General features: G+C 39.1%; 1 protein-coding gene across 16 annotated transcripts in view; it reads right to left on the bottom strand.

Moving 5' to 3' along the window:
* The window catches only part of LOC138750166 (tensin-3-like), a 480425-nt gene that overhangs the window by 54362 nt on the left and 403867 nt on the right, over nucleotides 1-22196 (bottom strand). For 15 of the 16 annotated variants that reach the window (XM_069912329.1, XM_069912327.1, XM_069912319.1 and 12 more), the window contains 3 exons: nucleotides 4020-4168; nucleotides 2677-2800; nucleotides 2389-2472 (listed from right to left, as the gene is read on the bottom strand). In XM_069912329.1, coding sequence (XP_069768430.1) covers nucleotides 2389-2472; nucleotides 2677-2800; nucleotides 4020-4168 — 357 coding nt within the window. The remainder of the gene's footprint in view (nucleotides 1-2388; nucleotides 2473-2676; nucleotides 2801-4019; nucleotides 4169-22196) is intronic. The other variant, XM_069912339.1, reaches the window with a different exon arrangement.

Genomic DNA, 22196 nt, shown 5'->3' with positions numbered 1-22196 from the left:
CTTTATTGCAAGGAGATTGAAGATTAAAAACAGGAAAATGTTGTTACAATTAGATAGGCTGTTGGTGAGGCCATATTTAGAATACTGTGACCAATAAGCACACCCAACCAAAAATAAAAGATATGGTGGCTTTGGAGAAAGTCCAAACAAAATTCTTGGATGCGGTTATTGTCCAATCAAGAGATGCTCAATAGTTTGGGTCTGCATTCTTTAGATTTGAGAAGAATAAGGGTTGATCCTACTAAGACTTTGTGGGACCAGGGCAGTGCAGATGTTGAAATGTTTATATTAGTGGGAGATTCTCAATTGAGAGGACACAGTGCCAATCATTTAAAACAAAGGTGCATAGAAGTTTCTTTCTGCAGGGAGTGAATTTCATGAACCTTTAGAATTCTATTACTCAGAAGGTGGTGGAGGATAGCTTATTGGATATAATTAAGTTAGAGATAGATAAGTAATGTATTTGAAAAATTGAGGAAATGAGGCACAGAATAGATCAGCCATAATTGATGTTAAGTTTAAGCAGTGGAGCAGGCTTTGAGGAGACAAGTGGCCTTCTCCTATGTTCTTCTGTCCAAAAGCCACTGTTGGACAAGGTAACTTCATTTCCAATGGATGAGTTATGGTTTTAGAAGGCTGGTTTGAACTGGATGGTGTCAAGGTTTATGTGCACTGTTGTGAAGGCAGATTAATTAGCTGAGCAGCTGCAAATGGAATTAAACTCTGTGCAATCATCTGATATTTTAATGGAGGGAAGGTCATCGAGGATGCAAAAAGAGATATTTGAATCTAAGGCACTGCCTTGAGATCTCCAAAAACAAACCAGTGGATCCCACAACAATTGTATCACTTTCCTTTCTGCGAGTGAAAAGTTTCCTCTAATTCTTGTTTTACCAGTGGCCCCTGATGCCACACTTCATGTGGTGCACTCAATCTCAATTCACCCTGGAATTCAGCTCATTTGTCCACTTTTGGACCAACAATGAAACTTGCTTGGAATTAAACAGCTCTGGCAGATATTGATCACCATGAAAGGTTCTAACGCCTCAGTAAATTTTCATTGCACCACTTCTGATGAAATTTAATTTGAACAAGTCTGCATTTTTGCACTTTGGTAAGTCAAATGAGGGGAAGACTTACACAATAAATAGTAGGGCCCAGGAAAGTGTTGAACTGTGAGACCTAAGGATACAGGTTTGTGGTTCCCTCAAAGTGGCAATGTTGGCAGACAGGGTAGTGGAGAGAGTATATGGAACGTTTGGGTTCATCGGTACAGGAGTTTGGACTTCATGTTCCAACTGTGCAAGTCACTGGTGAGATCACACTTGGCGTATTTTGAGCAATTCCTGTTGCCAAGCTAGAAGGATATCTTGAAGCTGGAAAGTGTACAGGAAAGATTTACAAGGATACTGCCAGCACTGGAGACCTGAGTTAAGAAGAGACCAGGTGTGCTGTAACTTATCTCCCTGGAGTGTTGGAGGCTAAAGGGTGACATTATCAGAGGTATATAAAATCATGAAGGGCATAGGTAGGGTGAATAGACACCATCTTTTTTCTAGGTAGGTTAGTCTAAAATTAGAGGAAATAGACTTAAAGTGAGAGGGAAAGGATTTAAAACAGACCTGAAAGGAAAGTTGGTGGAGGAAGTTATAGAGACGGAGACAATTATGTAATTTAAATGGCATTTAGACAGGGAGAGGGATATGGGCTAAATAAAAGCAAACAGGATTAGCTCAGGTAGGCAACTTGGTGGACATGGACAAATTGAGTTGAGGGGCCTATTTAATACTGCTTGGTTCTATGACTCCTAACAGTCGCTGATGACCCAGTTGGCAATACAATGTAGGATACAAATGGTCTTGTCTTTTTGCAGTTTGGAAATATCCAAGCAACGTTCAACTGGGAACAGTTTGTTCAGGGACATAACTGGCTCTGAAATGCAAACCTTCAGCACTAAAGGATAAATCCCCATTTTGGAAAGCAATAAAATGCATAAACCTGTAGATTCAAAATCCATCACCAAAAGAAAGCATACATTTCATCCCCAATTCAAAGCAGCGGCAATAAAAAAAAAGGGGATGTGCAAAATTGGCAGATGATCTATTATCATGTGCACCATCATTCAAATGAATCCCCCTTTGTCCAGAGCGTGGCTTCCTTGTTTCAATCACAATGTGGGCAACATGTTCTGTATGAAAAACAGAACAGAATACTCAGGAAGTCTGAGCTCCAAAGATGCTTCACGTTGTCTAACAGCAAGAAGGCTTCCATAAAGCTAATTTGCTGGGCACTGCTTTTTGTTGCAGTGAGTCAGGGTCCGATGAAAGTTAGCCTTTCCAGAGCCTCTTAATGAGATTAACAAGGTCAGGCCGAGAGCATATTCCTTACCATGAACAATTCTGTAGACATCAGAAGAGCTGCCATTCTGTTCTCTAAAAGCAGGAACAGCAGAATAACTCTGAGAGATTTTGACTGCAACAGAAATAAAAATCACACTTTTTTTTCCCCCAGGTACAAATATGATGACCATTAAATAATTTTCCAACATGCAACTTAACTAGCAGACCCAGAATGATTATGATCACAAATGTTCCTTCATGTCAATATTTCAATTGCTTGCTTACTTTCTATTATTTTTTTTAAAAAGCACTATTCTGAGTATTAGACAGTAATTACCATACGGAGTTGGGGGTGAGACTGGAAATCCTGGCGTGGGAGGTGGCACTTCATTTACAGACGAAGAGATCAACAGTCTGCCATCCCCTTCATCTTGGCTAACATTACATCCTGGTTTGTTTAGCTGCAGCAAAATAGAACAGGACATTCCTTGGAATTAATTGGTACTGATTAAAATCATACATCATCTCTATTACTAGGAATAATCACCTGCCTTTTATTTCCAAGGGACTGCTCAATGCCTTGGATCATGACCACAAGATTTAAGCTCATGATTTGTATTCTAAATTGTCAAGAAGCACTACTCCAGCCAAACTGCAACACAAAGCCAGACCTCTTTTGGCCAATTGTTTCATTACTTTAATTTACAAAAAAATACACATCCACTTTCAGAAAAGCATTTCTTCTGACACTTTAAACTGAATGTTTTATATATTCCCTCCATTCTCCACACAGTGGTTTCACCAATGCCACATCCCTCTGGAGCCCAGGTTGTGGGAATTTCTTCATACACCAACCACTGTTGTCAGGTTCTTTCACCACGGGGAGTAACAGACCTTAACCCAGCATCTGCAGACTTTGCTGTTTCACTCAGTAAAAGGGCTGAGCCTAATTCTGCACTTGCTTCGCATCTTCACATGCCTGTAGAAGAATTAAAGTAACAGCTGACCGATGCAGAATTCTACAGTCTAATTTATGAGCTCAAATCCAACCTCCTGGTCCAACAGATAAACCAGCAAAATGTAAGGGACAATGAGAGACACGGATACACAAACTCCTGAGCTTGCTGCACCATTCATCAAAATCATGGGTAATTCTTAACCTCAACACCACTTAACCATCAAATCTCCTATCACTTCTTGCCTTTCCAGTCCAATTTGTGACCTCAAATTCAAATAATTGTTTGGGGGATGGGGGAGGGTGGAAGGGGGTGAAAATTCCAATAGAGGCAGAATCTTCCCTAGCCCAACCTGACTGGCGACTAAGGAACAGCTGAACACTGGGTAAAATTATTTTTCAGCCGCACTTCTAAAGATACTTCCAAAATATTCACCCAAATTTGAATAAGACTGGTCCAAGAACAAAAAGGGGTACTGATGAAATAGTGACAAGAAAATGTTTTCTATTGTCCTTAAACTTCATCTCCTTAAAACAAAAGGCGAATATTGTTTTACAAGCAACTGGAAAGAAATTTCCCTTTGCCAGAGAAAAGTGGTTTTGCTGTCTCAATCATATCTGTAAATCAACTACTCGAAGTCCAAGAAACTCACTTGTGTTCTAATTTTTCAGGAAGTGAGATCTTTCCACAGAATCCATCTAATTTTATTTACCATTTAACTTACCTCTCCTGACTGTGCTGCTGTGTTGAAAATGTCACCGGAACTGGAAGGATTAGAGGATTTCATCCATCCGTGCTGGTCATACAACAGATGTGTTTCGCCTCGTTCACACTGTCCTACACTCAGCTGGCGTTTTTCATCTGGATTTTGACCTGTTCACGGAAAAAGAAGACATTAACTTGAAATGATTTTCTCCAAAATTTTCAATTCATTACCCTGAAATAATAATCGCATGGCTCCCTCTCACAAATGTTGCCTGACCTGCTGAGTGCTGCCAGCAATCAGATTTTATTTCTTCTCTAAATCCAAATGTCTTGATGATCTCTTGTCCCTAGAACTTCTAGTTATCTACATAATTTCCATTTCCATTAGTGACTTAGAAAACCCAGAAATGATATTTGCAATATTTCTGCTTTATATCATTCCATTTACATTTCACGGGCATTTTGAATGAACAAACAACATTTATTCTTGCACAGAAAAGTCATTTAAATACAGACAGGCTGATTTTCAACATGAGGCCTTTCACACCTTTTGACTTTTTATGAATCTTGATGAATGATCCAATAATAAAAGCTACAGGCCATTATGTAACTATTTTCTTTCCCCATTCAGGTGAACACATTTTAAATTACTGTTATTACTATAATGACCTATCAGCTTTCTCATCAATTTTTAATCTGGCAGAGAGCCACCACTGGAATTGCATCAATAATTGACTCCAAAATCAAACTCGTCAATCAAACATTTGGTTTCCATATATCTCACAAACAGTGGGCATTTAATGATAAATGTAAAAACATGGCTTGCTGGTTGAGTTGGTTTCATTCATAACCAAAGATCCCCAGTGAAATTCCACGAGGGCTTTTGACAGATGCACCGACTTCAAAGTCGTGGAATTCTCGTTCATGTGAGAAATCCTCCCTGCAAACATACACCAGTTATAAAAAGGGACTGACTTCTTTGTTGACATCCTTTCAAAGGTAGAGCCATCTTGTTATTTTTTAATTTTCCTAAATTTGCACCACAGTTGAAGATCTAACATTTCTGCAGAACAGAGAGAACTGATAGTGTCACAACAAATTAAAAGGGAGCAGAAATCACCACTGTTTTGTGGAGAGAAAGTGAAACAGGCTACATCCAAGTGGAACAAATGCCACTGTTTTCACCTGCACTATCAACACACAGAAAATGTGCCTTTTAAATCAGTGTGCTCACTTGTCACAAGAAAATAGAGGAGATCAAGAAATTTTGAAATAACCAATTTGTAGTCAGCAGATTTCCTTCCCACCCAAAATGAAGATTGATGTTCCTTGAGTGAACAAAAAACTTCTTGGACTCAGCAGGTCAGGCAGATGCATGGAGAGGAATGATCAGTTAATGTTATGGTGCATCAATCAGCAAAAGTCAGGACCCTATGCCAGGCTCTAAATCTCTTTCTGACTTACTGCCTTCACAGTGGAATATTTTTGAAAAATGTATTTAAAATCTTTTTAAAAAAAAACAAACAAATGGTTGTGAGCAGATGGTCAGCCATGTATTGGTTAGGTATTATTACACAGATCAACGAAGAAGATATTTTGCAAACCAGATATCGGCAATCTTTGAAAAGTTCTATTACAAACCATAAATATATGCAGAATAAATTGCTTCATGGGGCAGTTACAAAACACTGTAAAGCAGTTTCCATGGCAAAAAATGTTTCTAATGTGTTCACAGTAATAACATTCTCGTGAGACATAAAAACAAACTAGAAACAGATGCCATTGGAATTTTAATGTAAAGCAGGTAACAAAAGTGCACTGCAAGGGGAAAATAAAGGTGTGCCTTAAACACCAAGAGGTCATTCAGTGTGTAACAGATTAAGGCACTGGACCTTAAAAAGTGATCATCAAAGTTCAACAAAGATCATGTAATTCGCTGACTTTCGTGGAGAAGTAGAAGAAATCTCCACATGGACCTACTGCCTATGCTGTCAGGGTAAATGGCTGTGCAGCCAATTACAAAACATGGAATATTGTTGGGTTTAAGGTAGTATGGACAGAAGGTGGAGTGGGGTCATGAGGCACTTTTGGCACAAGATTATGCCCATCAGTGGGCACATGCCCAGGTTTAGAATTGCATCTTCACCCTCTATTTGGGAGATCCCAAGCCGGATGCCAATTCTGGATCCCATGTCTATTTGACTTGAAGGGCTTGCCGTGCCATCAAATAGATTGTGACCATCTTTTATTTTGCATCCCCTGGTCCCTCCAAAATCTCTGCATGACAGAGAATTTTTTTGGGATGGTTGGAGCATCTGCCCTGAAATAAAACCACCAGGAACATTGCCCCAAACTAGTTTTACTCTGAATATTTGCTGGAATGACAGAAGAATTTCAGGCTTAATATTTGGTCTAAAATTATAAAATCACAGAACTTGATGCGATGTATATGATGTAAAGTTATCTGATCTTTTCCAGAGCAGCAAATGGGAAGCTTTCAGGTTGAGATGAAAAATAAAATCAGCTTCTAATAATTATTCAATAAATGGCATTTCTCAATGGTAGGCACACAGTGCTGAAATTAAAAGAGAAAGCTGCATTGACATGACGCCTTTCACATTCCCAATACTTTGCTGCCAATTACCCTAGAGGTGGAATCTGAGGCCAATGTGCAGTCAGTAACATCCAATGTAAAGCAACCACGCTTTGTTCCATTCGAGATGAACTGGATGCAGCAGGCAAAGAATGTCTAAAGTTATAATTGTTGAAAGTTTAAAATTAAACTAGGGCTATGAGAAATTATTCAGGCAGAATTACCATCGACAAAGAATTTTAACGTTTAAAACAACATCTACAGTAACGGATAAAGTTAACCATTTGTCCTGCTTTAGGTTATTTAGTAAAATGGAGGCAGAGAGCACAAAACGACTCGAAACTGATCAAGGAGATCCCGATTAAGATCAGCGGCTTTGATTGACAGTTTTGTTTGTGACTGCGGAATTGGGAAGGTAGTCACTGACGGGCTTTTGCTCCTTTTGAAAGGTAATCCAAGACCACAGCTTCTATAATCAATGAAGTGGTACATGTATTGAAAGCTTGTTAATTGTTCACTAATTACTGATGATAGGCAACACTGATTCTCATTGTTTCTGCAGCATTTAAAGTCCATACGAGAAAAGATGCAGAGGCTCAATTTTATTCTTTGACATTTTGAGAATATGGAAATGCAGGATTTTGTTGCATTTTTTTCTGTCCATTTAACTGAAACAAATCATTGCTGAATCAATGTCTGAAGTTTTGCTCCTGCGGAATAACCTGTCTCAATCCAATATGATTCATTCTGTCTGATTTGTAGAAAACACTGAAGGCCACAGGTTGAGTCAACATTCGGCTACTTTACCAAAGACCAGCACTCCAGAACTATTTGTGTCTGCGGTAAAGCTCTTCTAGCACCGTTACTACGCTGGCATCTTCCTGATAATGCACAAAGTTGCCCAGGCTCGTCCAGTTCAGTATGGAATCTGCTCTATTCAAGGTCAGAAGAATCTGAAGAAGGTAGTGAATGCAGCTCAGATCATAACACAAACCTCCCTCCCCTCCAAGAACTCATTTACATTTCCTGCTGCCTCAAAAAAGCAGCCAGCAAACATCACACCCCAGACACAGTTTCAAGTCGCTTCTGCCATCAAGCAGAGGGCTCAAGGATGCACCCACAGGCTTAAAACCAGTTTCTTCCCTATAGCTGTCAGCCTCCTGAGTGTATCCCACAACAGTATTATCATGATGTGCTTGCTTGCTACTAATTGTTTTTTCCAGCATAATTTGTACTCTGTAAATTTTGCTCTTCCACTTTGCATGGCAGTATGAATGTTAGAACTCACCAGCCAGACTGCTTCTCATTGAACAAGGTATAATGCGAAAATGAAAGATGATAAATCCAATCCAACTGCCTATCAGTCTAATCACAGAGGTCAGTTAAAAGATGGAATGTCAAGATTCCTTGACTGTCATGTACCAACACTCAAAATGTAATTTGTCAAATTGTGCTTGCTGTAAAGGGACACCAAGAGGCACCATGAGTATCGTCTAGCATAGTTGGTGTAGCAGTTAGTGCCACGGCTTTACAGTGTCAGCAATAGGGACCAGGGTTCGAATCTCGTCCTCTCTATAAGGAGTTTGTACATCTCTTCCCGTGTCTGCGTGGGTTTTACCGGGGGCTCTGGCTTCCTCCCACCATTGGAAACATACCAGGGGTATAGGTTAATTGGGTGTAAATTGGGCAGCATGGACTTGTGGGCCAAAAAGGCCTGTTACTGTGCTGTGTGTCTAAATTTAAAGAAAAAAAGCATATATACATTATACACACAAACTCACTCACACATTCCTTGGAGACAGCATGGGTTCACCTCCAGCGCTCCTGCAGCTGCACAGAATCTAGCTCGATCCATAGGCAAACCCAAGCTCCAGATCTGAGCCTCTGATACAATCGGGAAGCCCTTTCATGCCCTTGGCACACTCTTGTATCCTGTACCTGATACCTGGCGCTTATGAACCAGTCACTGCTCTGCTCCTATAGTCTCCCAGGCTTATACTTGGTGGAGGGGAGGAACATTCTCCTGCTCTGGTATGCTGTACTAGTCCATTGATCCACGGAATAATCCCTCGATGACCCTCTGCCAAGCTTGGGTGTGGACTCCGTGGTTTCAAGGTGTTAAAAAAATACACCACCAGCTCCTAGATTCAGGATTCCTTTATTGCTTGTAATAATACAGAACATGTAATATTACACAAAATTGCCTTCTGCCTGTCATATGGCAGACAAAGAATTGTTATTAATGTCACCCAGAGCCCCTTGCAGTACGAGAGAAAGAGAAGCTAAACTGACTCCCTTCAGAGTCAGAGTGTCCATGGATTAACAGGCATCATGGCCAGACAGTAGGACCCTGTGGAGGCATGCCAGCAGCAGTGCTACTGGCACAGTAGCTCTGCTGTTTTCAACTTCAAGCCTGTTGTCAACAGTGCTGTTCAGCAGCACTTCATAGGCAATGCTCAGTCTGGTTGTTGGCCCCAGATCTCATCACAACCTCAGTTTAAACTGAAGAGCAAAACTGCAGAGGCCGGAGCGTTTGACTAAGGCATCCAGGTAAAAATGGGGTCAATAGATATTAAAAGTGGCTGGAACCTTGTAGAAAGGAAGATGGCTGCAGATGATAGAAGTCAATCATCCCAGACCCAAAACATAACAACCAGAGGTCTTCATGGTCGTATCTGAGGCCCATCTATCTCAGCTGCTCCATCAGAGTCAGAAGTGGGGATGTTTACTGATGATTGCACTGTGTTCAGTTCACTTCACAGTTGTGCAGCAAATTAAACAGCCCATGTCTTTGTGTAGCCAGACTTGGATGACAATCAGGTATTGGATCTTAAGTAGAAACATAGAAATGCTGGAGGAACTCAGCAGGTTTCGCAGCGTGAAGAAATCCTGACATTTCGGGCCTGAGCCTTTCTTCATGGAACAAGGTCCCCCTGAAGAAGGGCTCAAGCCCAGAATGTTGGTTATATATCTTCCCTTCCTTTGGATGCTGCAAGCACTGCTGAGTTCCTTCAGCATTTCTGTGTTTTGGCTACAATCACAGCACCTTCAGACTTGTGTGTTTCATTTCATTGGATATTATCACGTAATATTACCATCACTAAGGTGCCATCTCCAATAAGGGAGAGTCTAACCACCCACTCTTGGCATTCAATGGCATTATAATTGCAGAGTCTTCCACCATTGTTAAATTGGATCAGCTATATAAATGTCAAGACAACAGGAGAGAATTGACTGGTGCACCATCAACTCCTCTGGTGTGAATTGGCACATCAGTCAATCCCTTCCTTACCAGGACATAGGTGACAACAGTGTGTACCATCTGCAAAACACAACGCTGCTCCAATGACACCTTCCAAACGCATGACTGCTACCATCATGAAGGACATGGGCAACAGGAGCAATGGAAAACCAATGCCTGCATTTTCCCTTGAAACCACACACTATCCTGACTTAGAGATACATCATCAGTCCTTTGTTGACACTGGCTCTAAGTTCTGGAATTTCCAATCTCCAGCCCCTCTCGCCATTCTCAAATGCACTATGGGAGTAACTTCACCAGAAGGAATGCTGCAAATATTTACAATCTTCAGTGTTGTCTCACAGCTCCTTCTGGAATGTGTAACCATCCACAGCCAATGAAGTTAGTGTCTACCATTATCAAAAACAACTCGTTGAAATGTAAACAGCTATATTCCAGCAGGAGAGATACTGAAGTTTATTGTGAAAGACAATCAATATAAGTACATGCTCTAAAATGAATAGACAGCAATAATTTCTAAACATGATAATTAAAATAATGAAAAAGGACAGGGCCAAAGCTACAAATAAACGTGAACAATAACATTTTTATTGGCCAGTGATGAATGGCCGATATCCATAAAATACACACTGCAATTCCACAGACATCACTGTACGTCTGAGATTTCTGACCCAGAACATGTAAACGTCTGGAAAAGGTGCATGTCAGATCTTGTGAATGGTTAACCTCCACACACATTAATACAAAGTGCTTCAAAATAACTGCTGTAGAAAAGGGAATATTCACCATAAAATGGGCCAAGTATGTTTGAAAAAGGACATCTTGCATTTGGAAAGCATCCCGCATGAACCAAGGCCATTAAGCCTTTTTTAAAAGGAAGAGTGGCTGTTCTGACATAAAAAAAAAACTACAGCCAATGTTTGAACAGTGAGCAAGATAATTTTGGTTCAGCAATATGAAGTATTGACTCCAAGATCTTTAATATCCATTGGGTCATTTTAACTTGCTTCTTACAAAAAATGAAAGGCACATACAAGCATGCATTAATCCCTCAATACCAAAATATCATCTTAAATTCTGGTCCTCAAGTCTCTAAATTGTGACTTGAATCACAAATACCCAACTCAAAGATAAGAGCTAACAATGTTAAACTAACAAAGGTTCTTTGGTAGTGGATACGCAGAAAAAAAAAAATCCACAAAATAATTAATTAAAAACTCATGTCTGCAGCAGGTGTTTTATTTTTCAAAATAGAGTAAATTTTTACAGAATTCTGTGCTCACTACTATAAAGGACAAAGATGGATATTATGGGCAACATTTTATCTGACTTGTATCATCAGCTGATTGTTTTGAGTTTGTTGTGCCCAAGTCAACAGTATCAGTTTCACTGGTGTCCATAAGGCCGTAATGATAGAAGCAGAAATGGACCATTCGCCCCATCAGGTCTGCTCCAGCATTCAAATAATGGCTGATGTAACCCCATTTTCCTGCCTTCTCCCATAACCTTACTAAATGAGAACCCATCAACTGCTGCTTTAAGTCTACCCATTGATACTTGGCCTCTACAGTCATCTGTGGCAACAAATTCCACAGATTTACCACTCTCTTGCTGAAGAAATTTCTCCTTTGGTTTTAGAATCTGAGGAATGTATGTAATGTCATGTACATACTCTTGACAATAAATTTGATCAGCCACTAAAGGATTATAATTTACAGCTCCACTTTCTTTATGAATATTTTATTTTGAGAATTTTCAATCAACATGCTGTCAAAAAGGAGAATAATCAAAAAGAACAAACGCCAATATCCCCATGTTGATATTAAAGAAAGTGAGAAAAAAAGTCAACATATGATTCAATTATAAAGAAATAAAAATTGCAATAATACTACAAAAATGTAAATTAATTGTCCATTTTTAACCAAAGGGAGAAAAAGATAATGGAGAGAAAGAAGAACAAAATATCAAGAATCTTCCCACCCCCCCCCAAAAAAAAACAAAAAGAAGAAAGAAAAGAAGAAAAAGGAAGAAAGAATAGGAAAAAGAAAAGTTTGGCTTCACCTAGGATAAACCCTACTCCCATCAAGGGACAAATAACCCACCTTAACTAGGTTCTTCAGTGACTGAGGATATCGAATTCCAGTAATTTTTTTTTCCAGGAGATTACCCAAATCTTCTCAGAAAGGCCTCCCTTTAGGGCATGACCAGGTTGGATGCAAGAAAGTACTTATTTCTTGACCACATCAAAAACATTGGTCTGATATTCCCAATTTGAATTTGTGTAATTTTGTGGAGTAAAGTCTGGCTGATGCAGTTATCATTAATCCTATTAATTATGTTGTTCTGACATAAGTCAGACCTGCAAAATGGATCAATTTCTATATCGAAATCTGATCTCACTTTTGTCTTGATTTATCAAGCCCTTATTTAGGGGTTCCTGCCTGAAGTAAGGAATACACTTTAGAAATTTTTTTTTTGGTGCTCCCCTTTTGAACCAATGTCTCTATTTTGCTACACTGCAGTGAGGGTTAGTGCTGGACCTAATTTGTCCCTTAAATAAGATCTTGACTGAAGATAGCAGAAATAAGATATATTTAAAACTCTATTTTTATTCCTAATTTGCTCAAGTTTAATAAATTGTCCCTGCTCATAACAATCCTCAATACACTTGACCCCTCCCTGGAACCAAGTGTCCAAGATTTTTTTATCATTCATTAAGGGAATTAACATTTTTTGAGCTAAGGAGGCGGGGGGGGGGGGAGGAACCAACTATACCCCCATCCCCGTCCCTAATTTGACCATTAATTTTATTCCATATTGTAATTATATGCTTTAATAGGGGGGCTTCTTTAGGGCAAGAAAATAATTTAGAATTCCATTTATGTATAATTTTTTGCTATTCTCTCACCACACTTATGCAACATCAATTATACCCATGAAGATTTGTCTCCTCAGTTTATGAGGGAGGTGACAAACTTTAATTTGGTTGCCAAAAATATTTTTTAAATCTGGGAGCATTAATCCTCCCAATTCAGAATTCCAAGTTAATTTATCTATAGAGGCTCTGGATGGCTCACCTTTCCACAGAAACTTCCCGATGCATTAATTAAGGTTTTGAAAGAACCTCTGAAGTATAGGAACAGGCAAACTTTGAAAAGTAAATTTGTACTCTAGGCAGCACATTCATTTTAATACAATTGACCCTTCCAACAAATGTTTTTGGGAGGGTCACCCATTTATTAAGATCATTTCTCAAAGCAAGGGAAGATAATTCAACTTGTATAAATTCTGAAGGTTGTTATCTACCTTAATATTTAATCCCTTTGAGCAGCCATTTAAATTGAGAATTTCTCTTAATTTGTTCATAATTTCCTCCCTTAAGTGGCATAACTTCACTCTTGTCCTAAATGATGTTATAACCCGATATAATCCCAAAATCTTCCAATTTAGACTACAATTTTTATAATGAGTTAACTGGTTCTGTCAGATATATCAGAACATAATTAGCAAATAAATTGATTTTATGTTCTTCCTGATTGATCCTAAAACCCTTTATTCCTCATAACCAATCAATTAGTATGATTAAAATTATGGTTTTCAAACTTTTTCTTTCCACTCAAACACCACCTTAAGCAATCCCTTACAAATCACAGAGAACCTATGGCATAGGGATTGCTGAAGGTGGAATGTTAGTTTAGGGGGGATTTGAAAACCACTGTTCTAGTTGATGACAAACAGACACATGGCCAGGTCAAGATTTTAGTAGATAACTTTTTGAATTTTATTCTACTAACAACTATTCTTAGATCTGATAACATAAGACAGAGTGCACAACCTCAATCTATTTTTGTAAATTCACTCAGCAGTTGACAGAGAAGGTAATCAATGCATGACATGTATTTGACCACGTACACTTCAACCTGGAACCTGGACAAGCTTTTTTCATGAGGGCAGCCTTCAGAAAGGAAAGGGCAGTATTTACAGAAGCAGATAATTCCTAGCAGCTTTACAAAATATTTTGGAGCTTGACTACAAACAAAGGAGAAAGGAAAAATGAGGATTTGCAATTACAATGATTTCCCAGGTATGGCCATTTTGGGAATATAGCCAATTCAGGAACCAAACTGAACACAATAAGATGTCAAATACTGAAAAGGTCACCAACATCAAGAGCCCTTAACCGCATTGCCTCTATTTCCTGCACATCTGCCCTCCGTTCCGAGATGCAATAAGGACGATTCTCCTTGTCCTCACCTATCACCCCACCAGCCTCTGTATCCCACACATTCTCTGGAATTTCTGCAACCTACAACATCATCCCACCACCACACACATCTTCTCTCCTCTCCCTTCAGAGATTGCTCCCTCCATGACTCCTTAATCCACTCATCCCTTCCCACTAATCACCCCCATGGTACCTACCACCATGACTGCAAGAAATGCACCTGCACCTCCTCCCTTCACTATCATCAGGGCCCTAACAGTCCTTCCAGCGAAGCAACACGTCACTTTTGAATCTGCAGGGGTCATCCACTGTATTTGGTGCTCCTGTTCTGGCCTCCTCTACATTCGAGAGACTAGGCGCAGACTGGGAGATCATTTCATTGAGCACCTTCACTCTGTCCACTGCAAAACAGTGACCTCTTGGTGACCAACCATTTTAATTGAACGTAGGTGGAAGAGCTAGTGATGTTGAGGACATGGAACGGCTGCAGAGAGACTTGAATAGATTAGGAGAATGGGCAAAGAGATGGCAGATGAAATACAATGTTGAGAAGTGTACAGTCATACACTTTGGTGCAAGAAATAGACACACAGACTATTACTTAGATGGAAAAATTTGGAGGTGCAAAGGGACTTGGGAGTTCTCGTACAGGATACCCTAAAAGTTAACCTCCAGATTGAGTTGGCAGGGAAGAAAGTGAATGCAATGTTCCCAGAGCAATAGCATGCAAGAGCAGGGATGTAATATGGGGAATCTTTAAGGTGCTGGTGAGACCTCACATGGAGTACTGTGAACAGTTCTGGGCATCTTATTTGAGAAAGGATGTGCTAGCATTGGACAGGGTTCAGAGAAAATTTACTAGAATGATTCCAGGAGTGGAAAGGTTAGCATATGAGGGGCATCTGTTGGCTCTTGGACTGTGCTCGTTGGAGTACAGAAAGATGAGGGGGACCTCATCATTTAGAATGCAAGAAGGCCTGGACAGAGTAGATGTGACAAAGTTGTTTCCCATTGGAAAAGAGGCCACAATTTCAGGACAAAAGGGTATCAAATTTAAACATAAATGTGGAGAAATTTCTTTTGTCAGATGACTGTAATCTTTGGAACCTCATCCATTTTCTTGGAGACAAAGCAGGTTCATATCAGTATTCATGAGTTCTTAAGGACAGAACATTTCCTAGAAACATGTATCCATTCATTGTTGCATATGAAAGCTTAATATGAATAAAAATTTAATTACTTTTGCTATCTTCTTGATCATTCCTTCATTTAAATTATCTTAAATGGCATAATGTAAGGCTCCTTGACTAAAGTTACTTTAGATACTCATTATTTATACAGGAGATGGATCTTCCATTCTCCATTGGATGATGAAGAATCAAGAAACTAAATCTTGATATGAATGCAAGTTTCAAACTCTCTGATATATTGAAGTAAAGACAAGCATTTGTTGAAAACATTAATCATTCAATTGGAGGGGTAAAAGAGATTAGAAGATCACTTTCCTCCACTTTGCACCTCAGGGAAACTTACTTCTAGTCGGTGACACAGAAGAGAAAGAGGCAGGAACTATGACCTGTTCAGGCCAGATCTCCAGTGCCTTAGGCTTCATACATATTTCAAGGCTACCATGTATCTATTACCTTTGTTGATATGTCAATCACAGATAGGTGAACACAGGTAGCTTAAGGGAATGGTGGAGCTTGATGTTTTAACAAAACGTTTGGCAAAACTAGCTTCACGTGACAAAGTGAGCACTCTGGAGAGATTGTTAAGTGCTGAAAGGATTCTTTGCATTTAATCTTTCTTCAGATTTCCCTTAATGTCCTTCTGCCATGCCCCTTCTGAGCAATCACATCTTAAATATATACTGTTTTACATTTGAATTTCAAGTCACAATTTGGACCTACTCCTAAAGCAACATTGCATTACAATTCACTGCACAAAACATCCCATTCACTAGTGTTATTTCACTGTATTCTGCAATCAATCAAATGAAATTATTTCAATGGAATGAACTTCCGAGGAGGAAAAGGATGATTTTCTGTAACCATTACTTAGATCCTGGATTTACTCACCTCCAGACCACAATCAGTGAGAATTGGTAAGAACATCTGTTCCACAATCTCCATCTTAGCCCTCTGCTCTACTCATTTTACACTTACGACTGTGTGGCTTGGTACAATAACAACACTATCTACAAATGTGCTGACGATATCAAGGCAGTGGGTTGCATAAAGAAAAGTGATGAGTCAGTATACAGGAGGGAGATTGAAAACTTAGCTGTTTGGTGCAACAACAACCTTGCACTCAATGTCACCAAAATCAAAAAAACTGATTGTTGACTTCAGGAAGGGAAAATCAGAGCTGTACAATCCAGTGATCATTGGGGGAAATCAGACGTGGAGTCAGTGAGCAAATTTAAGTTCTCGGGAGTCACTATCTCGGAGGATTCTTTCTAGACCCAACATACTAATGGCATCTTGAAGAAAGCACGTCAGCACCTCTACTTCCTCAAGAGTTGATGGAAGTTTGGTGTGTGACACCAGAAACCCTGGCACATTTCTACAAATGTTTGGTGGAAAGTGTGCTGACCAGCTGTATCATGGTCTGGTATGAGGACACTAATACTCCTGAAGGTAAAGCTCCCAAAAAGGTAGTGCGCACAGCCCAGGACATCACAGGCAAAACCCTCCCCACTATTGAGTTCATCTACAGGGAATGCTGCTGCTGAAGAGTAGTAGCAATCTTCAAAGATCCACACCATCCAGTGCACACACACTGTTCTCGCTGCTGCCATCAGGAAAGAGATATAGGTGCCGCAAAACTCACACCATCAGGTTCAGGAAAAGCTGCTACCCCTCCACCATCAGACTCCTCAACAAATTCAATCAGAGACTCATTTAAGGACTCTTACTTGTGCACTTTATTTATTTATTTTATTCTCTGTACTGCACACATTGTTTACATTCATTTTCCATTTACAGTTCTTTATTTGTTACATGTGTATGCTGTGTTCAGTTTTTTTGCACTACCAATAAGTGGTAAATTCTTCCTTGCCCACAGAAATAGAATCTCAGGGTTGTATATAATGTAATATATGTACTCTGACAATAAATCTGAAATCGAAATCATTACGTTAGATGATTTGTGCTGCAGACCAGAGATACATTTCGAGCCTCCAGTATTTCCCAGTACAAATGTTACTAGTTTTGCAAAATCAACGGTGAAGATTTGAGTTAGTGTGCTTTAAATTCTTCATTCAATATTAATTTAACACCGATACCTCTCCTGTCATAAAAATCTGACTTCCGCAATACAATGCTTTCCAACATGATAAAGTGTCAAAGGTTGCAAAATTTAAAAAAAATCTTAAAACTTAATCTTAAATCTTAACCAGCCCAATTCAATATAATCATTGCTTGACGACTTGAAATAAACAAATGTGAAATAATGCCATTCTTCAAATTATTTCCTATTTTGTATGACAACAAATAAAATATTTATTCCAATTGAATGGAGCATTAGTTTACCTCCCAACTTAGTCCTTATTTGCTTCCTTCTTTACCCATGATTTTCATTCACAATGAACAAATGCCATTCTTTAAACTATTTCTGCAAGATTAAGGATGTTGAGGAGAAAGGGATGAATTAGGAATGGCAATTTCTGCAGTGGACAACTTCTTGTGGTGAAGTTCTGCAAGGAGATTTTTTTTTCTGGAAGGTTGTCGAACTCAACCATATGAGGAGACATTGAGGTAAAAGTGCACAGAAATAATGATGTTGAAGAATTTGTTGTATTCCTCATGCCCATAATAGATACAAAGAATGTACATGGTTGTCTTCAAGCTGAGCTAGCAGCCAGAAAGTGAATGGAATCGGACATGGATGACATTATTTGGTCTAGGAGACATTAAAGCTTAGACAAAGTTTACTGTTATATGTGATGACTGTGGAGTTAAGAAATGTGACAGATAAGTAAAACATCCTTGTAGATAAGGTCACTGAGGAGAGAATTTACCAAAGGGAAAAAAAGAATAAAGTGGATGAGGGAGCAGAAGGAATGCAGTGGGGAGTCATGGACAGAAAGTGATATAGATGTTAGGACTAGAGGCAGAAGTAAAAGCAACAGAGGTCGGCCAGTTATGCATGGTGGATTTGCAGCTAAATCAAAATAATTTTGAAGATATAGAGAAGTAAGGTGTGTAAGCAACACTGAGCACCATGATCAAACAGATCAGTAAGGAACCGTGCATCACAGATCTGATCACAAAGTACATCTCCGATGATTTTAACAAGAGCAGTCTTGTTGCCATGTTCAAACACAGGTCAGGGAGATAAATAACGAGGAGGAATGACTGGAACCAAAAGCAGCACATACAAGAACGAACATGCACACTTACAAACATGTCAGAGCCAATGAAGAAAAGGCCAAAAATAATATATTTCAGGTTTACATTTTTAGTGGAGCCAAACTTCTTGAGTGATGTACTCAAGAATCAACAATAGTAAATTCATTTTCCCACCCTATGTTTTTAATCCGTAGATTGGGTGATTCTTTCCAACAAGAGTTAAATTTTGACAAGGGATTATGATGAAAATGTAAACAAAGTCTTACAAATTGATCTGTGACTCAAGGTGAAATACTGCAAAATACTGAGTGGCAATGAAATTTTTAAACCAAACAGTATCATCCAATAAATGATTAATAAAGGCTATAGATTTAGTATGAACATTACTAGATATTTATAATTCTAATGTTTACATACTTAATTTACTTTTTCAATAATCTGGTTAACATTTTTTTTTTAAAACACAGATCATAAACACCTCCCAGATTAGCCTTCAAATAAAGTCTTGTAATGTGTCAAGAAAATTCGGATTGTTGATAAAAAATTCGAACAGCTTTTCTATAAGGTGAAGATAACGTTTGGCACGCTTGCCTTCATCGGCAGGGTTTTGAATAGAGGACCAGCAGCTTCATGTTACAACAGTAGAAGACAATGGTGAGACTGCACAGAGCATTGTGCACAATTCTGGTCTCCCAGCTGCAGGAATGATATCATTGTTAGAAGGGGTGCAGAAAAGATTCAGAAGAATGTTACTGGAACTGGTAAATGAATTATAAGGAGAGGTTGAATTGGCCAAGACCTCTCTTCCTGGACTGTAGGAGCCTGAGAGAACCTTATAGAGGTTTATATGACCACAAGGGACACAGATAAGGTACCTAATCATGGACTCTTTCCAAAAGTAGGGGTATCTAAAACTAGAGTACATATAGTCAAGGAGATAGAGTAAAAAATTAAAAGGGACCTGATGGGCACCTTTTTCACAGTGGTTGGTGTCCAGAGGAAGTGGTAGAGGCTGAGGAAATTGTAATGCAAAAAGACATTTAGACAAGCATAAGGAAAGGATATTTAGAGGATATGGGCTGAATGCAGACAAAAGGGACAAGCTTGGTAGGCATGGACAAGTTGGGCTGAGGCCCTGTTTCCATGAGTAGAACTGACTCAACGACATGATTTCTTAAGGAACATTCCTTCATAATTGAACAGCATTTTTGTTAAACTAAGGCTACAGGTTATCTTCAAAAATAAAAACAGAAATTTAAAATATAAATTTAAAATGCTTTGAGAACTCAACCTCTCATGCAGTGTCTGAAGAAAGGAAAACTAGTTGAGGTTTTGAGGCAGCAACATTCTAAGATAGGAGAGGAAGACTTGTAGCTTTCAAATGTCTATTTTCTTTATACTTTTCTGATTTTTGTATCAGATGCCATCATTCTGCGAGTTACCACAGTCTCTGGTGAATCCATGCTCTCAGTCTCTGAGGCTGAGGTGAACAGAACCTTCATGAGGGTGAATTCTCAGAGTGTATCCGGCCTAGTCAGTACACCTGGCCAAGTCTTTAAACATGTAAGGACCAACTAGCTGGAGTTTTGTGAACATTTTCAACCTCTTGCTACAGCGATCAGAGACCCCCCCCCCACCCCCCCAACATCGCATCCATCATTCCAGTGATCAAGGGTGCAAGGTGACCTGCCTCAACGACTATTGGCCAGTAGGACTGACGTCTACATTGATCAAGTTCTTTGAGTTGCGAATCAACTCCTCTCTCTGGAAGGTTGTGGATCCACTTGAGTTCACCAAAGGTCACAACAAATCAATAGCAGATGCCATATTGCTGGGCCCCCACTTTGTGTTACATTTACCTGGACCACAGGAACACCCAGGTTAGGCTGTTTCTCACTGACTACACCTCATCATTGAACACCATCACAATAGCAAAACACTTACAGAGGCCCAGATCCTTCATCCTGGCCATGTGTTTTGCTAGTTACACTGGATCCTCAATTTCCTCATCAGCAGCTTCAATTAGTGTGGATTAGGAACATCCTCTCTGATCATCAGTATAGAAGGACCCTAAGGCTACTATATTACCCCTACTTTATGCCCTGCATAGCCAAGTTCAGCTCCAACTCAATCTATAGATCTGCTGATAAGCACTGTTGATCGAATAATGGGAAATGATGAGTCAGAATACAGGATGGAGAACAAGAACCTCATTGGGTGGTGTCAGAACAATCTTGCTCTCAACGTCACCAAGACTGAGGAGCTGATTGTTGATTTCAGGAAGAAGTGGCCGAGGGACCACTTCCCTGTTTGCATTGGTGGGAAGGAGGTGGAGGGAGTCAGAACTTTCACTTTCCTGGGAACCAATATCTCAGAAGACCCTTCCTGGAGCCAGCACATTGAGGCAACCATGGAAATTGCATACCAGCACCTCGACTTTGCAGGAGACTTGGCAAGTCATCGAATAATCTATCAACTTCTACAGGTGCTTTGTGGGATGTATATTGACTGGTTGTATCACAGACTGGTTTGGCAATTCAAGTGCCCATGAACTCAAATGGCTGCAAAAGATAATAAGCACAGCCAGATATCTGACACAATCTGACCTCCCATCCTTTGAAGATATTCATGTGAGACACTGCCTCAAGAAGGCAATCAAATTCTTAAAGGGCCCCATCACACTGGTCACACCACCTTCTCACTGCTACCTTTAGGCAGAGGTTCAGAAGCTTGAAATCCATCACCGAGAGGTTCAAAAACAGTTTCTTTCCAAAAGCTAACAGTCTTGAACTTCTCCTTGATATACTAATCATGGATTGCACCAAAAAGCACAAATGGACTGCACAAGGATTACCATAAATATTTATCATCTATCTATTTAGGCATATTTAAATTTCATTCAATGATATTACCATTATAGTTTTTCTTTACAAATATCTTTTTGACTGCAGCAAAAGAGAATTTTGGTGCAAATGTACATTGTGTATGGCATAAACTCATCATGATCGTCTACAGTTTTATTTGTTTTCCAGATGTTTTTAGGATCCAAAAAGAGAAAAAAATATTGTCTTCAGATGAAAAGGACAGAGCACTTGAATACAGGCTGATTACATTTTGTAAGCAATGAAGTCCAATTTACAGCAAATGAAAGACAAGTTATTATGATGGCCCAGAGCATACATACCAAATTCTGGATTTATAATAGCATAATTTTAATCGAAGGTAATAAAAGAATACGGACTGGGGAAAAAAATCAAATTAATGACACATTGGATCTCTATGCCCCTGATTTCTGGTTCTATAAATGATTAATAATTGTACAGCATCTTAAATGCAATTGTGTATTGACAAATATGCTTTATGTTCAGTCCACAATATTCTGAAACAACTACCATAAGCCTTTCGCGAATAATTTCTCAGGTGTTGCATTAACATTCATAAAAGTTTTGGCAACATTATCTTGTTTTTTAGTTGACTGAACACCATAAGATACATAAAAATATAAAAACAAGTGTGCATTGCACTATATATTTAAGTGAACTTCCAGTTTATCTATTTGATAGTTTAAATAAACCAATAAATTTAATGCATCTGTTCAAAGCTGAACTAAAAGACAAAAGTAACTTTCAACAATAAAATTGAAATTTATGTCTGGATTCCTAATGTATGTAAATTAGAGGAAATTGAGACCAACTGATCAGAACCATTGCAAAATAAGACACATTTTTGTAAACTGCCTCAAAACTAACATTTCCTAATTCCTT

This window comes from Narcine bancroftii, chromosome 1, assembly GCF_036971445.1.
Source record: "Narcine bancroftii isolate sNarBan1 chromosome 1, sNarBan1.hap1, whole genome shotgun sequence".
Lineage (NCBI taxonomy): Eukaryota > Metazoa > Chordata > Chondrichthyes > Torpediniformes > Narcinidae > Narcine > Narcine bancroftii.
The sequence above is the reverse complement of the archived record's forward strand: the minus strand, read 5'-3'. Positions and strand labels throughout refer to the sequence as shown.